At 47.9% G+C, this 22,766-nt stretch overlaps 2 protein-coding genes and 1 pseudogene across 2 annotated transcripts in view; 1 reads left to right on the forward strand and 2 right to left on the reverse strand.

The window, feature by feature from the left end:
• Positions 1-1,138: 1,138 nt before the first annotated feature.
• On the reverse strand, positions 1,139-6,670 carry GMFG (glia maturation factor gamma). Its single transcript, XM_058280230.2, has 7 exons — positions 5,618-6,670; positions 5,114-5,210; positions 4,948-4,997; positions 4,077-4,126; positions 2,143-2,225; positions 1,503-1,576; positions 1,139-1,303 (listed from the first exon to the last, which is right to left on the reverse strand). Exons 1-7 carry the CDS (start codon positions 5,618-5,620, stop codon positions 1,232-1,234), a joined length of 429 nt encoding a protein of 142 aa, XP_058136213.1. The 5' UTR covers positions 5,621-6,670; the 3' UTR covers positions 1,139-1,231.
• Positions 6,671-6,814: 144 nt separating this feature from the next.
• LOC139436828 (uncharacterized) lies at positions 6,815-11,449 on the reverse strand (annotated as a pseudogene).
• The window catches only part of SAMD4B (sterile alpha motif domain containing 4B), a 41,203-nt gene continuing 29,074 nt past the window's right edge, over positions 10,638-22,766 (forward strand). The window contains exon 1 of the mRNA XM_058280232.2: positions 10,638-10,762. The gene's annotated coding sequence lies outside the window, so the exon portion shown is untranslated. The remainder of the gene's footprint in view (positions 10,763-22,766) is intronic.

A 22,766-nucleotide genomic window follows, 5' to 3' on the forward strand; every position in this document is an offset into this window, starting at 1 on the left:
CTCCCCCACGGAAAACTGGGGGCAGGAGGCATTTCTCTGCAGTCCAGTAGAGAGGGACTATCCTGAATCCCTCAATGGAGGGCTGGTCCTGTCTGGGGACATGGGGGCAAGGATGGCACAGGGCACCAAGGGGATCCTGTGTTATAGCTGGGAGGGAAGGAAGGAGGTGGGAGCTGGGCTTGTGGGCCCTCCCAGGGCTGGGGGAGGGACAGCTCAGGCCCAAGGTCACTGTGTCATTGTTACCATGGCAATGGCCACCTCTTTACAGAAAACCTGGAAAGTGAGGGGGTTATGAGGGGAGCTCCCAGGGCCCTGGAGAGAGGAACGACCAGAGACATGGAGGAGAAGCAGAGAGAGGAACAGAGAGAGACAGAGAGAGTGTGATTTATCTCTGGGAAGACCTAACCACCTTGTAATTCTCAGAGCCTGGTACACTGTGGGTGCTCAATAAATGTCCCTCAGAGATGCAGAGTCTGAAAGTGTGAGAGAGCAAACTCTCAGAGATACCACGAGGAAGAAAAGAGGAATCTGGAGGGGAGCTGAGTGGGGTGTCCTTTCCCTTCCCTCCCTGCCTCCTCAACCTCACACCCCTCCAGGGGTCCACTGAGGGTCCTAGATCCTCTTCAACTTTCCCAGCCATAGGCCCTCAGGCCCACCCAAGGACACAAACCACCTACCCCCAGCAATTCCTGAGCCCCAGAAGCAATTATGTTTGATCCTTCAACAACTCTTCCACCTTTAAATTCTTCCTGCCTGGGGGCTTAGCTGAGAAAAGTAGCATTTGTTGCCAGCTTACGCCTGCTGTCCCCACAGGGGAGGGGAGGAGAAAGAAGAGGGAAACAGGCTCTCTGCCTCCTTTATTCTCTGGACACAGGTGTCCTTGTTTCCCTTGGGAATGACCCCTCCGTGGATTCAAAGGATATTCTCCTCATTCCTCCAGGAGATCCAGACCACCCCACACTCCCAGGAAACCCTTACAGGCCTCCCACCCTTCCTTTCGAGATGCAGGTGTCATCCAGGCACACAGCTCCAAGTTCCACTGGGTCTGCCTTCCCTCTGCTGGCCTAAGTTGGGTACTGCAGGGACTGCTGGCTAGAGCCCACCAGTGATGGGAGAAACAGAGCCAGGACTGAGGATCTGTGGGTTCTTGTGTTTTTAATTTCTTTAGGGTCTTGGATGTGCAGATCCTAGAGGACTCAGGCATCCGGAATCCTTGTCCCCAGCCCAGGGGTCAACGAAAGAAAGACAATTTTTCTTGGAGCCAGGCCTCTGTAAGGTCATCTGTGGTACGGATTTCGAACACCTGGGCAGGGAGAGGTCACAGCATTATGATTCACTTCAAGAAACGAGATGCCATGGACTTCTGCGATGCCCCCTCCTCCACCAGGACCAAGGCGCCTGCACCACCGACCCCTGCCTCCACCAGGTCCTAGGAGTCCTGGCCCTCAGCCCCCTCCGCTCCAGGAATCCAGGCCCCCAGCCCCTCGGCCCAGGCCCCAGACCTTTGTGAGCTCTGCCGTCTGCACCAGCCTGTTTTTACTCCCCGCATACATCATCTGTTGTTCCGGCTTGCAGCCTGCAGGAAGAGAAGAAGAGAGCATAACCGGGAGAACTTGGGGGGTCTTTAGGACTCTAAGAATGTCCTGCAGGCCCTGGGGTATTCTAAGGGTCCTAGTTGCTGATAGAAGTAGGTTGCTGAAGGCTATTCTCAGTTTCTAGATTTTGAGGGGGGGGGTACTTGAAGTTATTCTAGGGTTTCCTAGAGATGATTTAGGGGGCACAGAGGAATTCGTAGGTAAAAGGCTGATTTACGGCTGACTTATGCCTCAGGACGGAGGAAGATGGGTTCTGGTGTGAACTGGAGCTCCTACTGCACCTCACTGCCCTCCCGGCATTCACACACACACACACCATCACTTACACATGCCACACACTCACATTCTCGCCCAGTCACACCCACACTCACACATATTCTCACACAGGCACTCAGGTGCCTGCACACATTCGCACCCTCAGACATAGTCACACACACTCAGACTAACACAGGCACCCCCCCACACTCACACACAGCCCCACCACCACCACACACAGGCTCACATGCCCCACAGATGGCATTCCCACAAGGATAGAGCTGTGTCTCACCCACGGGGCTGGAGAAGATGAAACACAAAGGGTAGGACACTCGGCCATCCTCATGCACGTACTTGTAGCTGTAAACCACGAATCTACACCAGTGAAAGGGAATTCAAAGTCAGGACAGCTTAGAACCCAGGTCCCACGCCCATCAGCTGAGCCACAACCTGGAAATCTTGACTGAGGCTGAGAACCTAGAGTTAGCGCCGGGGGCCCATAGTACTGGCCTCAAGACCAACAAATGATTAATAGAAAATAATAGGAAGTGCTTATTTGACTCTCCCACTAACCCTATCAGGTAGGTGCTATTATAATTCCCTTAATGCAGATAGGAAAGCTGAGGCCCAGAGCGGTGAAGCCACTTCATCAAGGTGCAATAGAAAAAAGATTTGAACCCAGGAAATTCAGTGCCACAGTGAAGTGCTCAACCACTATGCCAATATCGTCCAGTGTTCTAGAACCCAAGCTGAGACCTGGCCCAGCTACATAATTGGTGGGTCCAGTGCAAAATGAAAATGCAGGGCTTCCTGTTCAAAAAGTGGGCCAAAAGCTTTTCCCTCTCTTCTGTCTCTCTAGCCCCATCATGCTGTTTTTTATTTGCTGTTCAAATCTTGTGCTCTCTTGGGCATAGCGATACGCTCAAAGGGATTGCAGATCCCCACAGGTGCCTGTAGAGGGCGCCCTGTAACTCGTTGTGCAAGATGCACGCTAGACCCTGCCTGGCCCCACATCTGCATTTAGGGACCCCCACTCTCTTTCTGGACCAGGCAGGGAACCGGTAGCTGAGAACCCGTCCAGGGAGGCAGTGGGAAGTGGAAATTGCATGTGAGCTCAAGCTTGAAGCCCCCAGCCCACACTCCATCATCCCATCAGATTTCATTTACAAACACAGACTCAGAAATAAAATTATTAAGAATTCCAAGATGGCAGCCTCAGAGTATCATCCCCGAAGTGCGCAGGGGCAGGGGCCACTGTGCGACTGCCCTTGTCTTTGGCCCACACAGCTGAACCTGGCTGACTTGTGAGCCTAAGATTGAGGCCCCAAATCCTAAGGGTACCAAAAATTGATCCCAGTCAAGATGGAAGGGAAGTGGACGTGGCTCAACTGAAAGAGCGTCCGCCTACCATATGGGAGGTCCAGGGTACAAACCCAGGGCCTCCTGGCCTATGTGGTGAGCTGGCCCACATGCAGAGCTGCCACGCACAAGGAGTGCTGTGCCATGCAGGGGCGCCCCCATGTGGGGCTCTCCCACGTGCAAGGAGTGTGCCCTGCAAGGAGAGCTGCCCCACATGGGGAAAAAAAAGCACACACGGAGAGCTGACGCAGCAAGATGATGTAACAAAAAAGAGACACAGTTTCCTGGTGCCACCGAGGGGGCAAGTGGACACAGGAGAACATACAGGGAGTGGACACAAGAGAGCAGACAATGGGGGATGGGGGGAGGAAGGGGAGAGAAATATATAAAATAAATCTTTAAAAAAAAAAGATGGAAAATCTAAACAGACTCTTTTCCACAGAAGATAGAAAGTGTTCAAAGAGCCACACCCACACCCACACATATATACACAAAGCACCCTGCTAGTGTGGCTTCCCAGAGGATCCTACCTCAGCTTTCAAGGTTAAAGAAGTCTTTTGATACCTAAAGTATTCCAGATAATTGAAAAACAAGGAAAATTTCCTTCCAAAAAAAAAAAAAAGTAATATTGAGACCAAAACCTGACCACGTTTGTACAAAAAAGAAACTCAAAGCCAATACCACGTATGAATATCAATGTAGATACCCGCAATGAAATGTTAACAAGCAAAAAGTCCTAGGATATGAATTCTTGGTCTCAAACACAGAGGCCACGGATAAGACTGGAGCTCCACCCGTCCTTGAGTTTCTCCTCTATGGTCACCCCTCTCCCCGTGGCCTGACTGCTTCCCCTTTCCCCCAGCATACCTGGGCTGTCTCTCTGGCAACTCCCTTTTCAGTTCTTCTGGGGAAATGTTCTGGGACAAGAAAACAGGGGAAAAGAAAAGTCTGGGCTGCCTTCAAATAAGCACTTACTGTGTGCCCAGACCCTGTTCCAAGAAACACACATGGACATGCGTGGACTGAACTCCCCCAGCGCCCTGTGGGGCAGGCCCTATAATTATCCCCTCTGTTTTACAGATGAGCACGCTGAGGCCCAGAAGCGTTAAGGGACCTGTCCAAGGTTGCACAGACAGTAAGCGGCAGAGTTCACATTTGATTCTGGGTTCAAACTGTAACCACTTCATCACACTTCCTCTCCGAGGGCCTGGGGAGCCCAGCTCTTAGCCAGTCCCCAGCCCTGCTCAGTTTCCTTGGACCCCTGATAAATCCTTGCTGAATCATTATCACAGCATTATGAAGTAAGCCTTATTATCATCTCCAGTTGACTGATAAAGACACTGAGGCCTAGACAGAGTTAGGTCTACCTTTCATAAGGGATTTCTGCTAGTTTTTTGTTAACTTATCTGGAAACTCTTTCATTTAAGTGCCAAATTATTATTATTTGCTTTATTGAGCATACTGTGTGCCAGAACTTGTTCTAAACCCATTCCAAGGATTAGCTCATGGAATCCCCAAACAACCCTTTGACGTAGGTACTCTTGGCATCACCACCTCACAGACAAGGGAGCACGGGTCCAGGCAGGTAGTCTCTTTCCTAGGGTCCCACAGCTGACCTGGGACTTGACCTCCAGTCCTTCTGGCCTCAGGTGCCAAGCTCTCAGCATCTGTTCCAGCCCTTTGGGTCTCCCAGTCCCACCCTGGACTTCTTGGGGGCCCCAACCAGCCCAGCCCTCACCTGGAATTCTTCCTCCAGCACCACCATCTGCCGGTCTTTGTCCACCTTCACTGGGGAAGGATGGTACACAGGAATGAGATGCCTCTCCAATGGGGGACACTGGCCCAGCCTCCCTGCTGGTCACCACCCCCCTTCCCGTCCTACTGTGGAGGAAGATGTTACTCACTTATTATGGCCGCGTTGTCTGTTTCTTTGCGGAAGCGGAATTTCCTCAGCTTTTCCTTTAGCTCTGGGTCCACCTCACACACCACCAGGGAGTCAGACTGCCAGGGAGGCCCAGTAAGAGCTGAGGTGACCTGACTTCAGTACCTGTCCCCCTTCCCTAAACCTCCCAGTTTTTGCATTCACTAATGAAGAGAAGGGCCACACTAGCCCTTATGATGCCTTTAAACAATTAGGAAACAGCGCCCCTTCCTTGGGGCAGAGGCTGCCTCTTGCCAGGGCACCCAGCCTGGGGGAGCAGAGCCCCCACCAGCCCCCTCAGTGGAGACCCTTGCGCAATCCCCAAAGAGCCTCGGATCCGCCTGCCTGGATCTAAACTCAGAACTACATCTTTATTTCCGTAGCCAAACCCCTGGCCTCCAGTCCCACAGCCTGACCTTCAGGCAGGTGCCCTCCCCGCCCAGCCTCGGGCCCCCAGCCCTTCCCATACAACCCCTGGCCCCCTGACCATGACTTTTCTGTCCGAAGGCCTCTTCGTTTCTTAGTTCTGCTGTCTTCTAGGGGTGGGGATCAGAGCTGTGTGGGGTGGGGTGACGGGTAGGGGGAAGGTTTCATCCAACACCACATCCTGTTTATGCCCTAAATGGGACAACTGTCACAGAGGGCTCCTCCCCTCCTTCCTTCCTCTCCTGTGCTAGGACCTCCCAGTTTGGCAATCACTCACACCCGGGTTCGAATGCTGCCTTACTCTGTGACCCTCGCTAAGTAGCGTCACCCCTCTGATTCAGGATTGTGGTGAAGATAAAAGAGCTTCACACATCTCCCAGCATGGTGGACATGCTCACTAAGCAGCACCTCTTAAGAATGAGCTATTTTGCTCTTCCTTTTCTCTAGGAAGACTTCCTGAACTTACCCCCATCTGGGATATTTGAACCCCAGAATAGGAAAAGGGAATGTAGAGATTTTTGCTGAGCGTCCATTATCTTGATGGGGAGGTGGAGACCAGAAAGGAGATCCGCACTCTCTGGGTAGTGGCAAATTTTTCCCTGCAGTTGTTCAGCCTCATGGGCTTACAGTGGCTTATAAGGCCCTACAACAATGTGTTCGATCCTGTCAGACCAGTATCCCCTTTTTTTTATTGAGAATATTTTGCATTGCCACCTTTTCCATCCTGAAATGAGATTCCTAGATAATGTAACCTACTTACACCCATAAATTTTTTAAAAATCAATATAATGTCCTAACTGTCATATAAAGGAGAGATAAAAGGGACATAATTTATAAGAAAATTATACGATTTCCACTGAGAAAATATAAGCAAACAGAAGAGAATTTTCACAGGCTGCCCTCCCCACATTGACTCACCCGCTGTGCTACTCCCCTCCATACTAATGGACGAGCATTCTGGCTCCCCGCTTCCACTCGCACCTGGGATCTCACCCCCCTCACCTGCTCAAGGGCGTCACTGCAGCTATTGTCCCTCTCCCTTCTGCATTATCAGTGTCCCCATCCCTACTGGATGTTTCTCCTCAGTCTATACATGGTGTTATTTCTCCCTTCTTAAAATCTAAAAGCGCTGTCTTCTGTCCAGCTACTGCCCCACTTATTTCTTGCCCTTTTCAGTGAAGCTTCTTGTAAGAATCGTTCACACTTGCAGCTTCCAGTTTCTGCCCCCAGTTCTCTCTCTCTCTCTCTCTCTAAGCAGTTAAAGTCTTGTTTTAAGGAATGATCGATCTATATAATTGCCGAGGCCACTGGGTACAGACAAGAGAAGGGGAGCTTCTTTCTTTAACAAAGTCTTGATACTCTCCTCCTCCTCGGCCTGGAGTCACTCCTCACAGCACTTGTGTGCCTCCTTGGTCTTGAACGTGCAGTCCTCAGCCTGGTCAGCCAGGAGCTTCTTGTCGGCCTTGTCTGCTTTCAGCTTGTGGATGTGTTCCCTGAGAATCCGCTTGTTCTTGAACCCATTTCCTTTCACTTCAGATACGGGCTGTGATATACGTGGTGGTCAGTCTTCTTAGACTGACGGTATCCTCTGAGCAGCCGGCGTGGAATTCTCACCCTCCTCAGCCAGGTCACCTTTCTCAGGCATGTGAGCATTGGCAGTACCCTTTCGCTTACCTATGCCCAAATGCCTGTCCTTCTGGCGAGCCAAGGTGTTTTTCCAGCATCAAGCCCAGGAATGGACATTCACAGATGAAAGGCCCATCTTTGATCAGCTTCTGAATCTGCTGATGGGCGTTGGTATTGATGATTTCATTGGTCTCATTGGGATCCAACCAAACCTTCTTCTTGCCACCGTGGAGGACACTTCTGAGGCCTGTGCATACTTATGGCTGCGGCTGCAGTGCCCAAAGGAAAGAAGCCCCAATTTTCACTTAAACCCTCTCCAATCAGACTTTCACCCCCTCCGCCCTGGTCAAGGTGACCAGCGACCTCTATGGTGCTAATTCTCAGTCCTCCTCTTACTTGCCACTTGTCAGAGGCATGGCACCATCAATCGCTCTTTGTTCCTTGAGACGCTTTTGTCCCTTGCTTTCAGGGAAGGTTTTTTCTTACTCCTCTGGCTGCTCCTGCTCAGTCTCCCTTGTTGTCTCCTTCTTTTAACACTGGAGTCTCCCGGCTCAGTCCTTGGTCCCCTTCTCTTTTTCATCCGACTTACTCTCTTACTGATATTATTCAGTCTCTTGGCTTTCACTGAGGATGCTCAAATTACTTCTCCATCCTGGACTTCTTCCTGAACGCTGGGCTCTTACATGAAAGGCAAACTTGACATTGCCACCTGGATGTCTTAGAGTCTTCCTTGACCCTTCTCTTCCCTCTCATAAGCTACACGAGATCTTGTCAGCTCTGAACTTCAAAATATAACCAGAAACTGCTCACTTCTCACCCCTCCACAGTCCCTGCCATGGTCCTGATCATCTTCACCTTCTGCCTGAACTACCCAGCGGCTCCTCACTGTTTCCCTGCTTCAGCCCCACCCCCCACAGTCTATTGTTTACAAGTTTGCCAGAGGGATCATAATACTGCTATAGACAAATGACATTCCTCCTCTGCTCAAAACCCTACCATGGCTCACTCCAGTAAAAGCCAAAGTCCTTACAATGGTCTTCAAAACTCTAAATTTGTTGCCACCTTCTCCTCCATTGAGTCTTAGACCTTGTCTTCCACTCTCCTCTTTGCTCACTCCACTCCAATCATTCTTTTGTGGTTCTGTGAATGATCCTGCCACAGGGACTTTGCACTTGTTCTCTTTTCTAGAACCCTCTTTCCCTAATATCCTCATCATTCACCCCTTCATTCCTTCAGATTTCTGTTCAAATCTCACTTGAACAAAAAGTTCTTTTCCTATCCAAAATAGTGCTGATCCCAAGTACTCCATCCCCTTTCCTTACAGTATTTATCACCACATTACACTGTACGGGGGAAGTGGATGTGGCTCAAGCAATTGGGCTCCATCTACTATATAGGAGGTCCAGGATTCAATGCCCAGGCCTCCTGGTGAAGGCACGCGGGTCTATGTGGTGAGCTGGCCCACGCAGAGTGCTGGCCTGCGTGGTGTTCTGCCCCGCATGGGAGTGCTGCCCTGCGCAGGAGTGCTGGCCCACACAGAGAGCTGGCGCAGCAAGATGACAAAAAGAGGCACAGAGGAGAGATAATAAGAGTCTCAGCAGATCAGGGAGCTGAGGTGGCACAAGAGAATGACCACCTCTCTCCCACTCTGGAAGGTCCCAGGATCAGTTTCCAGAGCTGCCTAATAAGAATACAAGCAGACACAGAAGAACACAAAGCAAATGGACACAGAGAACAGACAATGGAGGGAGGGGGGAGAAATAAATAAATCTGTAAAAAAAAAAAAAGTTACATTGAATGTATTTACTTATTTACTGTGTCCCCCAACTAGAATGTATACTTCATGAAGTCAGGGATTTTTGTCTGCCTTATTCACTGTTGTATATCCAGCAGGTTGAGGACCCATTTTAGGTACTCAAGAAATATTACTGAATGAATGAATAAGCTGGCATCCATTGAACACAACCATTCTACACAGTGGGGAAGTTAAGTGTAGGGAGTAGTAGGTGGGATTTGTGATGTCCCCCCATTCCTGGCTTGCTATGGCCTCTCCTCATAGGGCCTGTGATGCTAAGCTCTCCTGGATTTCTTCCTCTCTCCCTGGCTCTTCCTTCTCAATTTCTGTTTTGAGTATCTATTCCTCTGCCCAAACCTTAGATGTTTCCTTTTCTCGAGGCTCTGCCGGGTCCTTGTCTCTATTCATTCCTCACACTCTCCTGAGCTAGCTCACTAACTCCCACAGCTTCAATTACCATCATTAATGATCCTCAAATCTTGCCTCTGGCTCAAAGTTCTTTCTTATGACCCAGCCCCGGGGGATTCTGCAGTCTCCTGGACACCTTTGCTGGGTGCCCCAAACTGTGCTCAGCATCTCCTGCCAACCTGCTGCTTCTCTGGGAGGCCTCACAGCCCTCCAATTTCCCAGCCAGAAGGCCTCCTCCTATACTGCAAACCCCCTCTCTTGTTGAGTCTGCCCTAGCTGCCTCCTGGACTCCCAGACTCGGGTCACACTCCCTCCAATCCCACCCTCCAAACAGAAGCCGGAGGCATCTTTCCAAAATCCTCAAATGACCAGGGCCCTCCCCTGCTTGAAGACTTTCCATGGCTCCCTAATGCCCTCAGGACAAGTGCAGACTCCCTCAAATGAACAGGGGGCCTGCGCTCATTTCTCACCACTCCCTGCCTTGAACCGTACACTCCAACCTGACTACCTTTCTTGTGGTTCCTCTATTAAGCCATGTCTCTGTCACCACAGAGCTTTCTAATTAGTTCACCCTGATTCAGGAAAGTTTGCTGAATAACTAGATTACAATAATAATAGCAACAACCCCCTTTATTGACCACCTTTGTGTTAAGCGCTGTGCACTCATTCCATCTTTCGGTCCTGGCAGCAGGCTCAGAGGGCGTGCGGTGAAGTGAGGAATCTGAGACTTCCGAATCTTGAGTCCAAACTCTTAACCTATGCGGTCAGGGGCACCGTTGGGCAAAAGCCTTCGATGGGCCTTGAGCGATGAAAGGAAGGCCTTGATCGCCAGAATAAGGAATTGTTACTTGGTTCGTGACCACTGAGGTAGACCGGCACGTGACTGCCCCCTGCGGGGCAGGAGGCCAGCTGCCCGGCTCTGCCAGGCCCGTTGCCCTTGGCAACAGGGCGCGCGCTCCTCCCCTTCCCCGCCTCCCTCCTCGGATGGCCCTCAGCCTGGCCGAGTGCCCATCACCCCCAATTCCGACCAATCCCGGGGAGGAGGGGGCGGGCCTCTCGGGCATCGTTCAACCCCCGTCCCTCCAATCTTTTCCGAGCCCCGCCTTTCGCCCCGCACACCTCCCGCCTTTCGGACTCGCCTGGTCGCCCGTTGGCTGGCACGCCGTTCGTCACCTCGGCGTCAGCTAATGGCGGCGCGCGGCGGCTCCGTCGGGGCGGGGCCAGGGGCGGTGACGCACGGCGCGGTGACGCAGCGCGGCGGCGGCGGCGGCGGTGGTCGGTGCGGGAGGAAGGAGGGGAGCTCGCGGGCCAGAGAGGGGGCGACGGCGGTGGCGGTAGCCTGCGGAGGCCCGAGCGGCGGCGGCGGCGGCCGAGGCGGTGAGTCTCAGGCAGGGCCGGGCAGACAGCGGGCGGCGGCGGGTCGGGGCGCGCGGGGATCACCTCAGGGCGACCCAGGCCGCGCGGGCGGCCCCGCCCCCTCAGGGACCCCGAGCCGCGGGCGGCGGCGGGCGCGGAGCGCGAGCCTCCGGGGTCAGGGGCACCTCGGGAGAATCCCTCGCACCCGTCCCCGAACCTTCTCGCCGGCCCCTTCAGAAGCTTCTCTCCCAATTTCTCCTCGGACCCTCAGATCCGCAAGGGGTCCAGCGGGGGGAGGGGACACTCTCATGAACCCCCCACAGATCTACCTCAGACGCGTCCTTGGAGGGCATCCCCATGGGCCCCCCAAATCTATCTGAGAGACCCCCCTGAAAACCTTCCGCATCTCTCTTGTAAGGTTCGAAAGACCACCCCTTGCATTTCAACAGTCTTTTTCAGAGACCTTCTTCTTGTGTCTCAAAATCTTCCTTAGAGAATTCCCTCCAAATTTCCCTCTCCCCTCCTTTATCCAAAAATATTTCCCAGAATCCTCCCTCACAAACCCTAAAACGCTTCAGAGTCAACCTGAAATCTCCAGATCCCACCCCCACCCCCACCACACATTCCAAAACTCTCCCCAGAGATCTGCTTGCATATCCCAACATCTTCCTCACAGGCCCTCTGCATCTCCTCAGACTTCCCCCTCATGTATCCTAAGAATTTTCATTCCCACCTGCCCCCATTCTTGGAGATTTTCATCTCATGTCCCCCAAACTTCAGAGCCCCCCTTCAAAATACCCCTGATTGTACTCCCCCCCCCCAATAAAAATATTCCTTAAAATACCCCAGATCCCAAAAATTCACCTGGAGGGCCCCACCCCCTACTACCATATTGCGTCCAACTGTTATGCACACACATCACCTCCTCCCCTGCCCCCATCACATATCCTAAAAGTCATCCCTGGGATTCCTTCCACAGATCCCAGAAGTCTTTCCCAGAAATCTGCTCGTGTCCTCCAAATATCTCCACCTTGAAATGCCATAGAGATCACCTTTACATACCCTAGTCTTCCCACAAGACTCTTCTCAATCCTAAAAACCTCTGCTAGAGACTCCCTAAAATCTCTAGAGAACTTTTCTCCTATATTCCAAAGCGTCTTTCAAAACCCGTTTTACATATCCTAAATCTCTCACAACATACACCACATATTTCAAAAGTTGCTTGTTGTCCCCAAAATTTCCCTTATAGCTCCTCTCCAATGAAACCCTTCTCTAGAACTCCCTTTACATAATCCCTCAGAATCCCTCCTTTGTAGATGAACTTTCTAAATCCCCTTTACCTCCTCGAAAGACACTAAGTTCCTCCTCATAATCCTTCTGAGATGCAGTTTTTCAGGACCCCTTCACAGATATCTTCTCAGAGACCACAGACCCTCTGAAATCTTCCTCAGCAACCCCTCCAGCTCTCCTGAAATATCCCCTTGAAATCCCTCCCAGAGACCCTCTTGATACCTCTAGAATCTCCTGAATCACCCCCTAGAGATCTCCTGCCTAACTAAGAGAACTCTCTCCTTCATCTCTCTCCCTCATCTTCTGGATTCCACTGTAGAACAAGACCCCCCCCCCCCCAATCTCCCCTCAAAATAATCCTCTGTGCTTTTGTCCCTAGAAACTCTCCCAGAATTCCTTCTGTGAAACCCTCCACTCTTCTCCATACACCCTTTTGTAGATTTCACTCAGATTTCTTCTTGTCTGAGATGTCTGCAGATTTTTTCCTAAAAGATCCGTCATCCCACTCCTGAACAGTCAAGGCCTCTATCAGAAAACCACACCTCCCCTAGTCACCCTTGAGAGCAGGGGTTCTTAACCTTTTTTGTACCACAGACCCCTTTGCCAGTCAGGTGAAATAAATAATACTGTAATTTAATTATTGCATACATTCATAAATGAAGGAAATGCTAGCTTTTCAGCTAGAGGTCAGCAAAAGAAAAGACAATTTGCTTTTTTTCAATTCAAGCTCATGGACCCCCTGAAATCTTTCCATGGACCCCTGATTAAGAACCACTGCTTTAGTGAAATTTTCCCAAAATTGCCCTGCCTCAGCAACCTACCCCCAGTGCTTCCCAAGAGTCCCTCAGAACACTCTTCAGATTCTTCCTCTGATGTCCCTAAGAAACCTTTTTCAGGACACTATCCAATTGGCTCCCTTTAGATTCCCTATTTATAGCACCTTCATTTCCCGCATTCTCTTTCCTCTAAATTCACCTCAGAGACCCTTCTCAGGTACTCTCTGAACTACCTTCAGAGGACCTTAACCATTATCCTCACAGAGGCCGCCAACGTCCTCCTGAGTTCTCACATTGAAGAGCCTCCCTATCTCCTTTCAAAGATCCTCTGAGAGACCCCTCCCCACTTGAAATCCCAATCCTCGAACTTTGTTTCAAATCATTTTTTAAAGATTTATTTTTATTTATTTCTCTTCCCTCCCCTCCCCCCTTGCCTGCTCTCTGTGTCCATTCGCAGTGTGTTCTTTGCTTGCATTCTTGTCAGCGGCACTGGGAATCTGTTGTCTCTTTTTGTTGTGTCATCTTGCTGCGTCAGTTCTCCATGTGTGCGGCGCCATTCCTAGGCAGGCTGTGCTTTTTTTGTGCCGGGCGGCTCTCTTTTAGGGGTACACTCCTTGCTCATGGGGCTCCCTTACACAGGGGACACCCCTGAGTGGTACGTCACTCCTTGCATGCATCAGCATTGCGTGTGGGCCAGCTTACCACATGGGTTAGGAGGCCCTGGGTTTGAACCCTGGACCTCCTATGTGGTAGGTGGACGTTCTTATCACTTGAGCTAAATCCGCTTCCCCAGATCATTTTTCGTAGGCCCCATCCTCATAGACCCTTCCTCTTCAGAGACCAAGAGACCCTTAACACCCTCCTTGGAGACTCCTTAGGACTCCTTTCCCCTTTCTTTTCAGAAGCTTTCCCTACTTTTCCCCTTTAAGGATCTCCTCAGTCAAGGATCCCTTCACCTGTGGCACTGGTTCTCAACGTGTGGTTCCTGGACTTCCTGGACCTGCAGTGTCAGCATCACCTGTGAACTTACTAGAAATGCAAATTCTTGGGCCCCACCCCAGACCTACCAAATCAGAAAATCTGAGAGCAGGGCCTAGCAACCTTTTAACAAGACTTCTGGTGATTCTGATGCACTTTAAAGTTTAAGAACCACAGAAAGCCCTCTGAAAGATTCCTCAGGGTATACCTTCTGTGCCCTACTAGCCACCCTCATTTACTTGGGAGTCTCCATTGCTAAGTCCACATCCTCCAGAAAGACTAATTACCCTTCCTGAAAGAATTCTGGCTTCTCTATGATTACCCCACTCTCTGAGCAGTTACTTCAGATTCTGTCTTTGAGTGGTTGCATATCAGGTTTTCCTCAGCACCTTCACTTTCTGGCCTCCTCTCTTTCTGGCCCCCGTAGCCTTTGTTTTTCTACTGCAGATTGCTGCCTCCTTGAGCACACATGCCCATCTCTTTTCTCTGTCCATCCCTCTCCACATAAGCTCCTCCCTGCTCAAGTGTTTCCCTCATCTGTGCCTTGCTGCCCAGAGCCCTTCACCAGGACTTCTCTTAGAGCACCACTCATCTTCCCCCTTGATTCACTATACCCGGAGCTCTGAAAGTTCAGGGATGTGTCTTGTTCCACTCCAAATCCTTCAGGGTGAAACCTGCTCTAACTTACTGAAAATCACTAGAGAATGGGCAGCTCTTCCTTCTGTATTTGGCCAGAACTCCCCCAAGTTTCTTATTCAGGTTCAGCAATCTTCCCTGTCTCCTCCCCTCCCCTCACCTCCTTTCTTCTCTCTATCCCTTTGCCTCTCCTCATAGGGAGGCTTCTTCCCTGCTTGTTCCTATCCATTTCTGAGCTATACCAAGTTCTCTTTCTGGTGACCCGCCTTACCCCATCCTGGTTGGCTTCTCACCTTCCCTCAACCTCTGTAAATCTGGGGTCTCAACAGGCCTCTCAACTTTATCTATGGGATTCTATTTCTCTATGGCCAAGAAGAGAAAAGGAGACCACAGGATTAATACTGGGCCCTGTTGTCAGGGGGCTCACAGTCCAGTCGAAAGGATGGGCCGGTACATGGGACAGAACATGAGGTACAAATTATATGCTGTGTAAATTCAGCATTGAGAGGGAGTCCTGTAATTGGAAAGACTTGATGGGAAAGGTGGTATTTGGTCTGGAAAGTGTTCCATAGGAGTTGGGACAATGATAGCTTTCAAAGTAAAGGAAATAGCTTAAGCAATGGTCAAAGACAGGAAAGCCTCCTTAACTCTCTCATCCATGGCATGTTTTCTCATCACCTAATGGACAAATTTGAAGGCAGTTCCTTTCCATCTGCATTGCATTGTAAATAGATTGTGACTAACATTAATAATAGTAGTGGCTATTATTTATTGAATGCTCACTATGTGCCAGACACTGTTTAAGTGCTTTACGTGTATTTTCTCGTATAATACTCACAGGAGTCCAATGAAGTAGGAAAACTAGGATTATTCTCATTTAACAGATGATGAAATTGAGAAGTGTCTCTCAAGACAATGCTGCCTTGGGTCAGAGAGTTGGATTTTCTGCCCAGATAGGGTTGGGAATAATCAGGCACCATATTATAGTAAAGTATGCAGACTCTGGGGCCAATCAGGATTTGCTTCCTGTATCACCATTTACCAGTTTTGTGACCTAGGACAAATTACTTTACCTTTACTTTTCTGGTCCTTAGTTTCTACAGCTAGGAAAGAAAGGCAATAATGATATTCTACTTCATAGAATTGTTATAAGGATTAAAAGAGTTTGTATATGTAAAGTATTAAGAACAGTGCCTTGCACAGAAGTGTTCAATGTTAGTAAAAAAAAAATAGCCTATATCAGCCAAGACTCTAAACACATAAAGTGACAGAATCTTAGCTCAAGCTGGTTTAATCATAAAAGGGAATTAATTGGCTCGTGTTAACTAAAAAGTTCAGTGCTAGGATGGCTTCAGGCCTAGCTGCTTTCAGGAGTTTAAACTGTATTTTTAGAAACTTCTCCCCATTTCTTCACTGAGTTAGCTTCACCCGCAACAGGCTAAAGATTTGTGGTGGCATAAATGGCTGTCAGCGACCCCCATTTAAATCTACCTCCTTCTCAGTCTTAAGGAAAAGAGCACTCTTTCCTGAGCGTGCTTGGGATGGGGGGACTGTTTAAAAACTGTCTTCCCTGAATAAATATGAGAGGATAACTGAAGAGCCTAACAGACATGTTTTGGGTTCTGTACTCTAGAATTCAGTCTCTTGCTTTCAGAGTCCCATAGGACTGTGATTCTATCCCATGACCTTTCTGAGTGTTGGTGATAGTTCCCTTCTGGCCTGTTCCCCAGTCCTAGTCATTCTCTGCTGTAGTTGTTTGAGTCCAAGACAAGTTTATGGCTAGTCTCACCTAACCAGACTTTCCTTTGGGATATCCCTAGGAAAGGCAGGAATGAGGTGAACTACCTGGTGTGGTAGTGGCATCAGGGCAATGAAATCTGAAAGTGCTGGTTTTGTTCCCCTTAACTTCAGCTTTGGGTTCCCAGGGCTCAGAACTTTGGAAGAAGATTAAGAAGGTTCTCATGATGGAGCTTTATTTTATTGTTTTAATGTAAACTTGTTGAGTAGAGTCTAGTTTGAGGACAAGTCACAGGATAGCAGTATACAGAATATGCAGGTCTTATATGTCTCTAGCCTGCACTCATTTAGTAAACAATTTATGAAGTACTTACCATGTGCACTCTCCTAGGTGCTGGAGGTACAGCAGTGAATAAAACAGTCAAGGTCCTGGAGCTTATTTCTGATGGGAGAGGATATACACACAAATAAATAAGAGAAATGAGATAGTGATAAGTGCTCTGAAGGAAACGAAAGAGTCATGTGATAGTGTCAGGGTGGCCACTGTAGATAGGGTGGTCTAAAGTAGCCTCTTTGAGGAGGTGACAGTTGAGCATAATAACCTGAAAGATGAGAAAGCACTGGTTGTGTGAAGATCTGGAAATTGGACATCGATGCTAAACATTGTGGCATGTGGAGAAAGGACTGCTTCAAGGTGGGGACATTTCTCACATATACATATTTTTTGAGAGTCTGCCATTTGCCAGATGTTTTTTGTTTTTTTTGGTTTTTTTTTAAAGATTTATTTATTTATTTAATTTCCCCCCCTCCCCTGGTTGTCTGTTCTTGGTGTCTATTTGCTGCGTCTTGTTTCTTTGTCCGCTTCTGTTGTCGTCAGCGGCACGGGAAGTGTGGGCGTCGCCATTCCTGGGCAGGCTGCTCTTTCTTTTCACGCTGGGCGGCTTTCCTCACGGGCGCACTCCTTGCACGTGGGGCTCCCCCACGCGGGGGACACCCTTGCGTGGCACGGCACTCCTTGCGCGCATCAGCACTGCGCATGGCCAGCTCCACACGGGTCAAGGAGGCCCGGGGTTTGAACCGCGGACCTCCCATATGGTAGACGGACGCCCTAAATACTGGGCCAAAGTCCGTTTCCCCCATTTGCCAGATGTTGTGCTAGAACTTAACTGTGCTTGGAGATGTGGCAGTGAATAATACAGCCACAGTCTTCCTTTCCATCATAGATCTTACAGTCCAGACATTTGAGGAGAGCTGCAGCCTTTGAAGAAATACCCCTTGAGGGTAATATCAAACCAGAGACTCCTATTGGGTAGAGGAGGAAGATTGTGGCAAATGTGAGCTCAGATCTTATTGATGAGAAGGAATCAGCCATATGGTCATCTGGAGGGAAAAATATTTAAGATAGAGGGATCAGCAGGTGCAGAAGCCCTGAGATATGTTCAAGGAACAGCAAGGAAACCAGTGTGGCTAGAGCTTAAGTGAGGGAGAGGGGATGGGGTTAAAAGAGGCTAACTGAAGCCAGATCATGTGGGGCCTTGTGGGCCATGGGAAGGAATTTAAAATTAAATTTACAGAATTGGAAAGCTATAATAGGGTTTTTTTTTTTTTTTAAAGATTTATTTATTTATTTAATTCCCCCCCCTCCCCTGGTTGTCTGTTCTTGGTGTCTATTTTGCTGCGTCTTGTTGCTTTGTCCGCTTCTGTTGTCGTCAGCGGCTCGGGAAGTGTGGGCGGCGCCATTCCTCGGCAGGCTGCTCTTTCTTTTCGCGCTGGGCGGCTTTCCTCACGGGCGCACGTGGGGTTCCCCCACGCGGGGGACACCCTTGCGTGGCATGGCACTCCTTGCGCGCATCAGCACTGCGCATGGGCCAGCTCCACACGGGTCAAGGAGGCCCGGGGTTTGAACCGCGGACCTCCCATGTGGTAGATGGACGCTCTAACCACTGGGCCAAAGTCCGTTTCCCTATAATAGGGTTTTTAAAAGCAGAACAGCGACATGATCTGATTGACTTTTTAGACAGTTCACTTTATTTTCTGGGAGGAAAGCAGGCAAGATTGGAAGCAGAAGACTGAGTCAAGAGGCAACCAGTGTGACCAGATGGGAAAGGATGGAGACTTGAATCATGGTGGTGACAGTATAAAGACAGAGAATTGGATGTATTTCAGCCTGGAGAAAACAACACTTGAAGGGGTATGAGAAAGGGAGAAATCCAGGATGGTCATTTATTTCTCACTTCTCTATGAGAGGTATTATTATTAAACCTATTTTACAGATGAGAAAACAGTCATGGTAAAGTGAAATCACTTGCCCAAAACTATACTGCTACCAAGTGATGATTGTATTTCCAACCCAGGCATTTTGGTTCCATAGCCACTTGGGTTTTGAGAAATAAAAAGGAGGGTATGTTTAGCTGATATTAAGAATAATCAAGACCATTGATTGTACACTTTGAATGGATTGTATGCTTTATTAATGTAACAATCAAACCTAATTGTTGGATCTAAAAGAAGAGGAAATAGTCAAAGATGACTCAAAAATTGTGAGTGTTCCGAGAGGTGGTAGTTGAATATTCAGAAGTTAATTACTTTCCTAAGTGAACAGATTAAGTATGGAGAAGGGAAAGAAAACTGAGGATAGACTTTTTTTGTATTGGAGAAGTTGTGGGTTTTCAGAAAAATCATGAAAAAAATAGAGTTCCTATATACCCCCCTAAACACATAGAGTGTTCCCTATTCTTAACATTTTGCATTAGTGTGGTTGGTACCTTTGTTACAACTGATGAAAGAATATTATTATAATTAAGTTATTAACTATAGTCCATGGGTTACATTAGCTTTCACTGGGTTGTATGATCCTGTGTTTTGTTTTTAAATTTTTATTTTAGTGGCATATATATTCATTCATCGTGTTGTGCTACCATCTCCACCATCCATTACCAAACTTTTCCATCACCTCAAACAGAACTCTGCACCAATTAAGCATTAACTCACCATTCCCAATCCCCACCCTGGCCCCCGGTAACCTATAGTATAGTTTCTGATTCTATGACTTTGCTTATTCTCATTATTCCATATCATCGTGATCAAACAATATTCTTTTGTGTCTGGTTTATTTCACTCAACATGATGTAGTCAATGTTCATCCATGTCACATGCATCAGTGAGGATAGACTTCTGAGGGATATGGTCATCACATGGGTGGCAGGGAGGAAAAGGAAGACAGAGTGATACATGGGAGTGGGAAGAGGGAACACTAGCTTCCTGTCTGCAGCAGGGGTTCCCAGTCCCCAGGAGCTCTGCCTCGCTTCTCCCCACCCTTACCTCCCTTCCTCAGGACCTTTCATACAAAAGCCTCTTTTTTGCTGAGGCAATAGTATACCTATTTTATGTACATAAAATTTTTGTACATAATGTTTTTGAAAATAATGGTTCTTAGAGAAGTTGGACTCCTGAGCTTCTGACACTTTCTTGGTTTTGTCAGGTCAAGTTAGGTAAATACCCTATTACCTTGTTCATGAGGTATGAATTCCCCAAAGGCCTAGATGGTTGCTATACAAGGTTAGTAGGACACCCTTATTTATCCGGATCTTGGCATTAAAGGGGTTATGCATGCTTAGGCCCAATTTTCTTGGCAGTGGAAAGGAGGCTGGAGTAATGTTGTTAAGAGCAAGAGAGTTCTGAAGCCAGTCTGCCTGGCCTTAAGAAATCTCAGCTCAACCATTTTCTAGCTGTATGTGGTCTTGGGTATATGACTTAGCTTCTCAGTACCTCAGTTTCTCCATCTGTAATATGAGGAATATATTTATCTTCCCTAGATTTCCTAGGGTCAAATGAGCTCATTCATAGAAAGCTGTTTGCACAGAGACTGGCACTTGGAACTTATTTAATGATGTATGAAGCACAGGCTAAGCATCATGCTAGCTATTTTTTTATACATTGTTTCATTTAATTCTTACAAACTTCACTAAAGAAGAAACTGAATTACTTGCTAAAGATCAACACAGCAAGTAAGGAGCAACAAGAGACCCAGGGTTTAGGCCAGATCTGACTAACTTCAGTAGAACATACAGCTTCTGAATGAGGAGAGCTGACCTCCAGAGGTGCTGCTTGACTGAGGGCCCCTTCTCACTGTTTGGGGCCAAAGAGCAAACATTTTTCCTTAGAGCCTCTTAGGCATTTTTTTTGGCCCCATTTCCCACCCTCCAGAGTTGGAAGATGCTCTCCAAGAAGGTTACCTGGTTTCCCCCTCAAATATGGCAGCAGTGCTGCTGGCCATTTGAAAGGGTTTTGCCCTCTCTTATCTTTCCTCAAAGGCAAGGAATCATTTTTGGTCACGTGAGGGTTCTCCAAAGGGAACTCACAGTGCTGGTGCCAAAAAACAGGAATGGATGTTTGGCAGTCAAATCCACCACTGTGAAATGCTACCACAGTGAGAGGCCTTGGGATAGCCAGGGCTGATGCCTCTTCCCCAGGTGGTTTCTCCAAGCCAGGTCTTCCTCTCTCTCAGCTGCCAAGCTGCAGGAAAGGAGGTAGTTGGGGGCCTCTGGAATAAGGCCATCCAGTTCACCTCTCCAGTCACCATCCAGATCAAATACCCAACATCTTTCTCCTGTCCCGAAGACTCAGGAACCCTTCTTTTAGGGGTGACTTTTTCTTTCTCCTTTGACGGTGTATACTTTTAAAGTGACTGTTTCTTTACAACCCTCCAGTGAGTGTTTACTCTGGGATTCTCAGGGCTATCCTCAGCCTCTTAGTTCCTCTCCACCAGTCATGTTCCCTGAGTAGTGGGGTGGTTTGAAGGTGTGATTCAGAGTGGCCTGAGGGAAAGACTTCTGGTCTTTTTGCTATTTGTATCTATTCCAGGGACCACAGGGCACAGGTTTTGTTTCTTCTGCATAATAGCTATTTAGTTGCTATGTTCATTTGAAATTGTTTCCAATATTTAAAAATACAGGTTTTTTGTGGTTTTGTTTTATTTTGTTTTAACTCTAAATTTCCAGCTCCTTTTAATTAAAACAAAATGCTGAGGTCTAACAATACTGGACCCAAGTGGCAAAGTTGATTAGAGCTGATTAGTGACTTCTCCCTTTAGATAGGGTGTGGAGTTTGCAACTTATAATATTCCCCATTGGTCTGCTTCATTCAAAACCTGGGCTTATAAGCCTGTAAGTGAGACCCTTCTCTGTCCCAAGGTTTTCCTTCTAGCATTTGGGTTGGGGGAGGAAGCTGGATTTATGTTTAGTCAACAGCTTATTTGGGGATCACAGTGCTGTTGCTTAGGAAAACTAACAACCCGGTGAAAGCATTTATGGGAAAGATCATACCTAACTTTGGCTTGTTTGTGGATTTGGTCATCTTTCTTGCCGTAAATGCTGTTTTAGCATATCAAACCTCCTGTCACAAATGTTCCCTCTGAAATAGTAACATATCCTTCTGTCTTATGAGTTGCCACCCAATGGAGGAATCCCTCCCACTCCCAAGGGATGTTCATCCAGCCTCTGCTTGACCACTTCCAGCAGCCAGGGAGCTTATTACCTCCTCACATAACATCCAATTCCATTCTTGGACAGATAAATTATTTTGAAATTCTTCCTTATGTTGAGGCAGCTGCTGCCTCCTTGGGACTGAAAACCACAAAGTACTGGAGCTTGGGAGGAAAACTGATTTTTTTCAGGCATGTGAGCCGCCCCTCATACATCTTGTATCCAGGGCAAACATTGATAATCAGACACAGGACTCTTTCTCACTGAGCCAGAAAGTAGAATGCAGCCTTAACATTTTTTTAAAGTTAAATTCGACCTTTTTTAAAAAAAAACACGAAAGCAATGTGTCCATTTGCAACTAGTGAAATAGTGCAAAGTTATATAAAGAAAATGGTAATTATTCTTCCTTATCCCCAATATAACCAGTAGGATGTATCCTTCCACACTTATCTCTAAACATATACAAACATAGATATTCATATATAAGCTATATAGGAATTTTTTATGTGACTTTCTTAAACAAAACTGGCATCATATTGTTTACATTACTGTGCTGCTTATGAATTTCCTGCCATTCTGTAGTTGTAGATCCAACACTAGTTACAGACATATAAAGAGAGATAGATGTATATTTTAAAATCTGTCAGGATCAAACATGTTTTTAATATTTATATAATATCCCATGATGTGAAGTGTGCTCCAGTTTATTAATCATTCCACCATTGGTAGGTATTCACATTGCTTCCTTTCTTAAGGATCCTTCTCACCACAGTGCTCAAGGCAACCACTACCAATTGATTGGAGTTAGCCTGTGAGGTAAACTATATGTCATGTCTGATCCAATCCAACTCCCTTATCTGACACATTTAGGAGAGTGAAGCAGACTAGATCAAAGATCAATGTGATTCAGTGTCTGGGGCAGGACTCACACTAAATTTTCTTGACTTTCAACATTTCCAGTATCCCATGTTGCCTCTCACATAGAGCAGCCTACTCTGGTTCTCTCCTATGGAGTAAAAGAATAAATCTAATTCATCTTTTGTGTGTTCCCCTTCAGATGTTTAAAGTCAGTTATGCCGTTCCCCGAGTCTTCTCTCCTCTAGGGGAAATCTCCCCTGGGCCTTG

The sequence above is a fragment of the Dasypus novemcinctus genome, chromosome 18 (assembly GCF_030445035.2).
Source record: "Dasypus novemcinctus isolate mDasNov1 chromosome 18, mDasNov1.1.hap2, whole genome shotgun sequence".
Classification (NCBI taxonomy): domain Eukaryota; kingdom Metazoa; phylum Chordata; class Mammalia; order Cingulata; family Dasypodidae; genus Dasypus; species Dasypus novemcinctus.

Excerpts from the sequence above, each read along its gene's own strand:
- GMFG (XM_058280230.2), bottom strand. Across the intron at positions 2,226-4,076 it reads TTGCCAGAGAGACAGCCCAG|ATTCGTGGTTTACAGCTACA; the intron begins GTATGCTGGGGG and ends TCACTGGTGTAG. Across the intron at positions 1,304-1,502 it reads AGACGGCAGAGCTCACAAAG|GTGTTCGAAATCCGTACCAC; the intron begins GTCTGGGGCCTG and ends CTCCCTGCCCAG.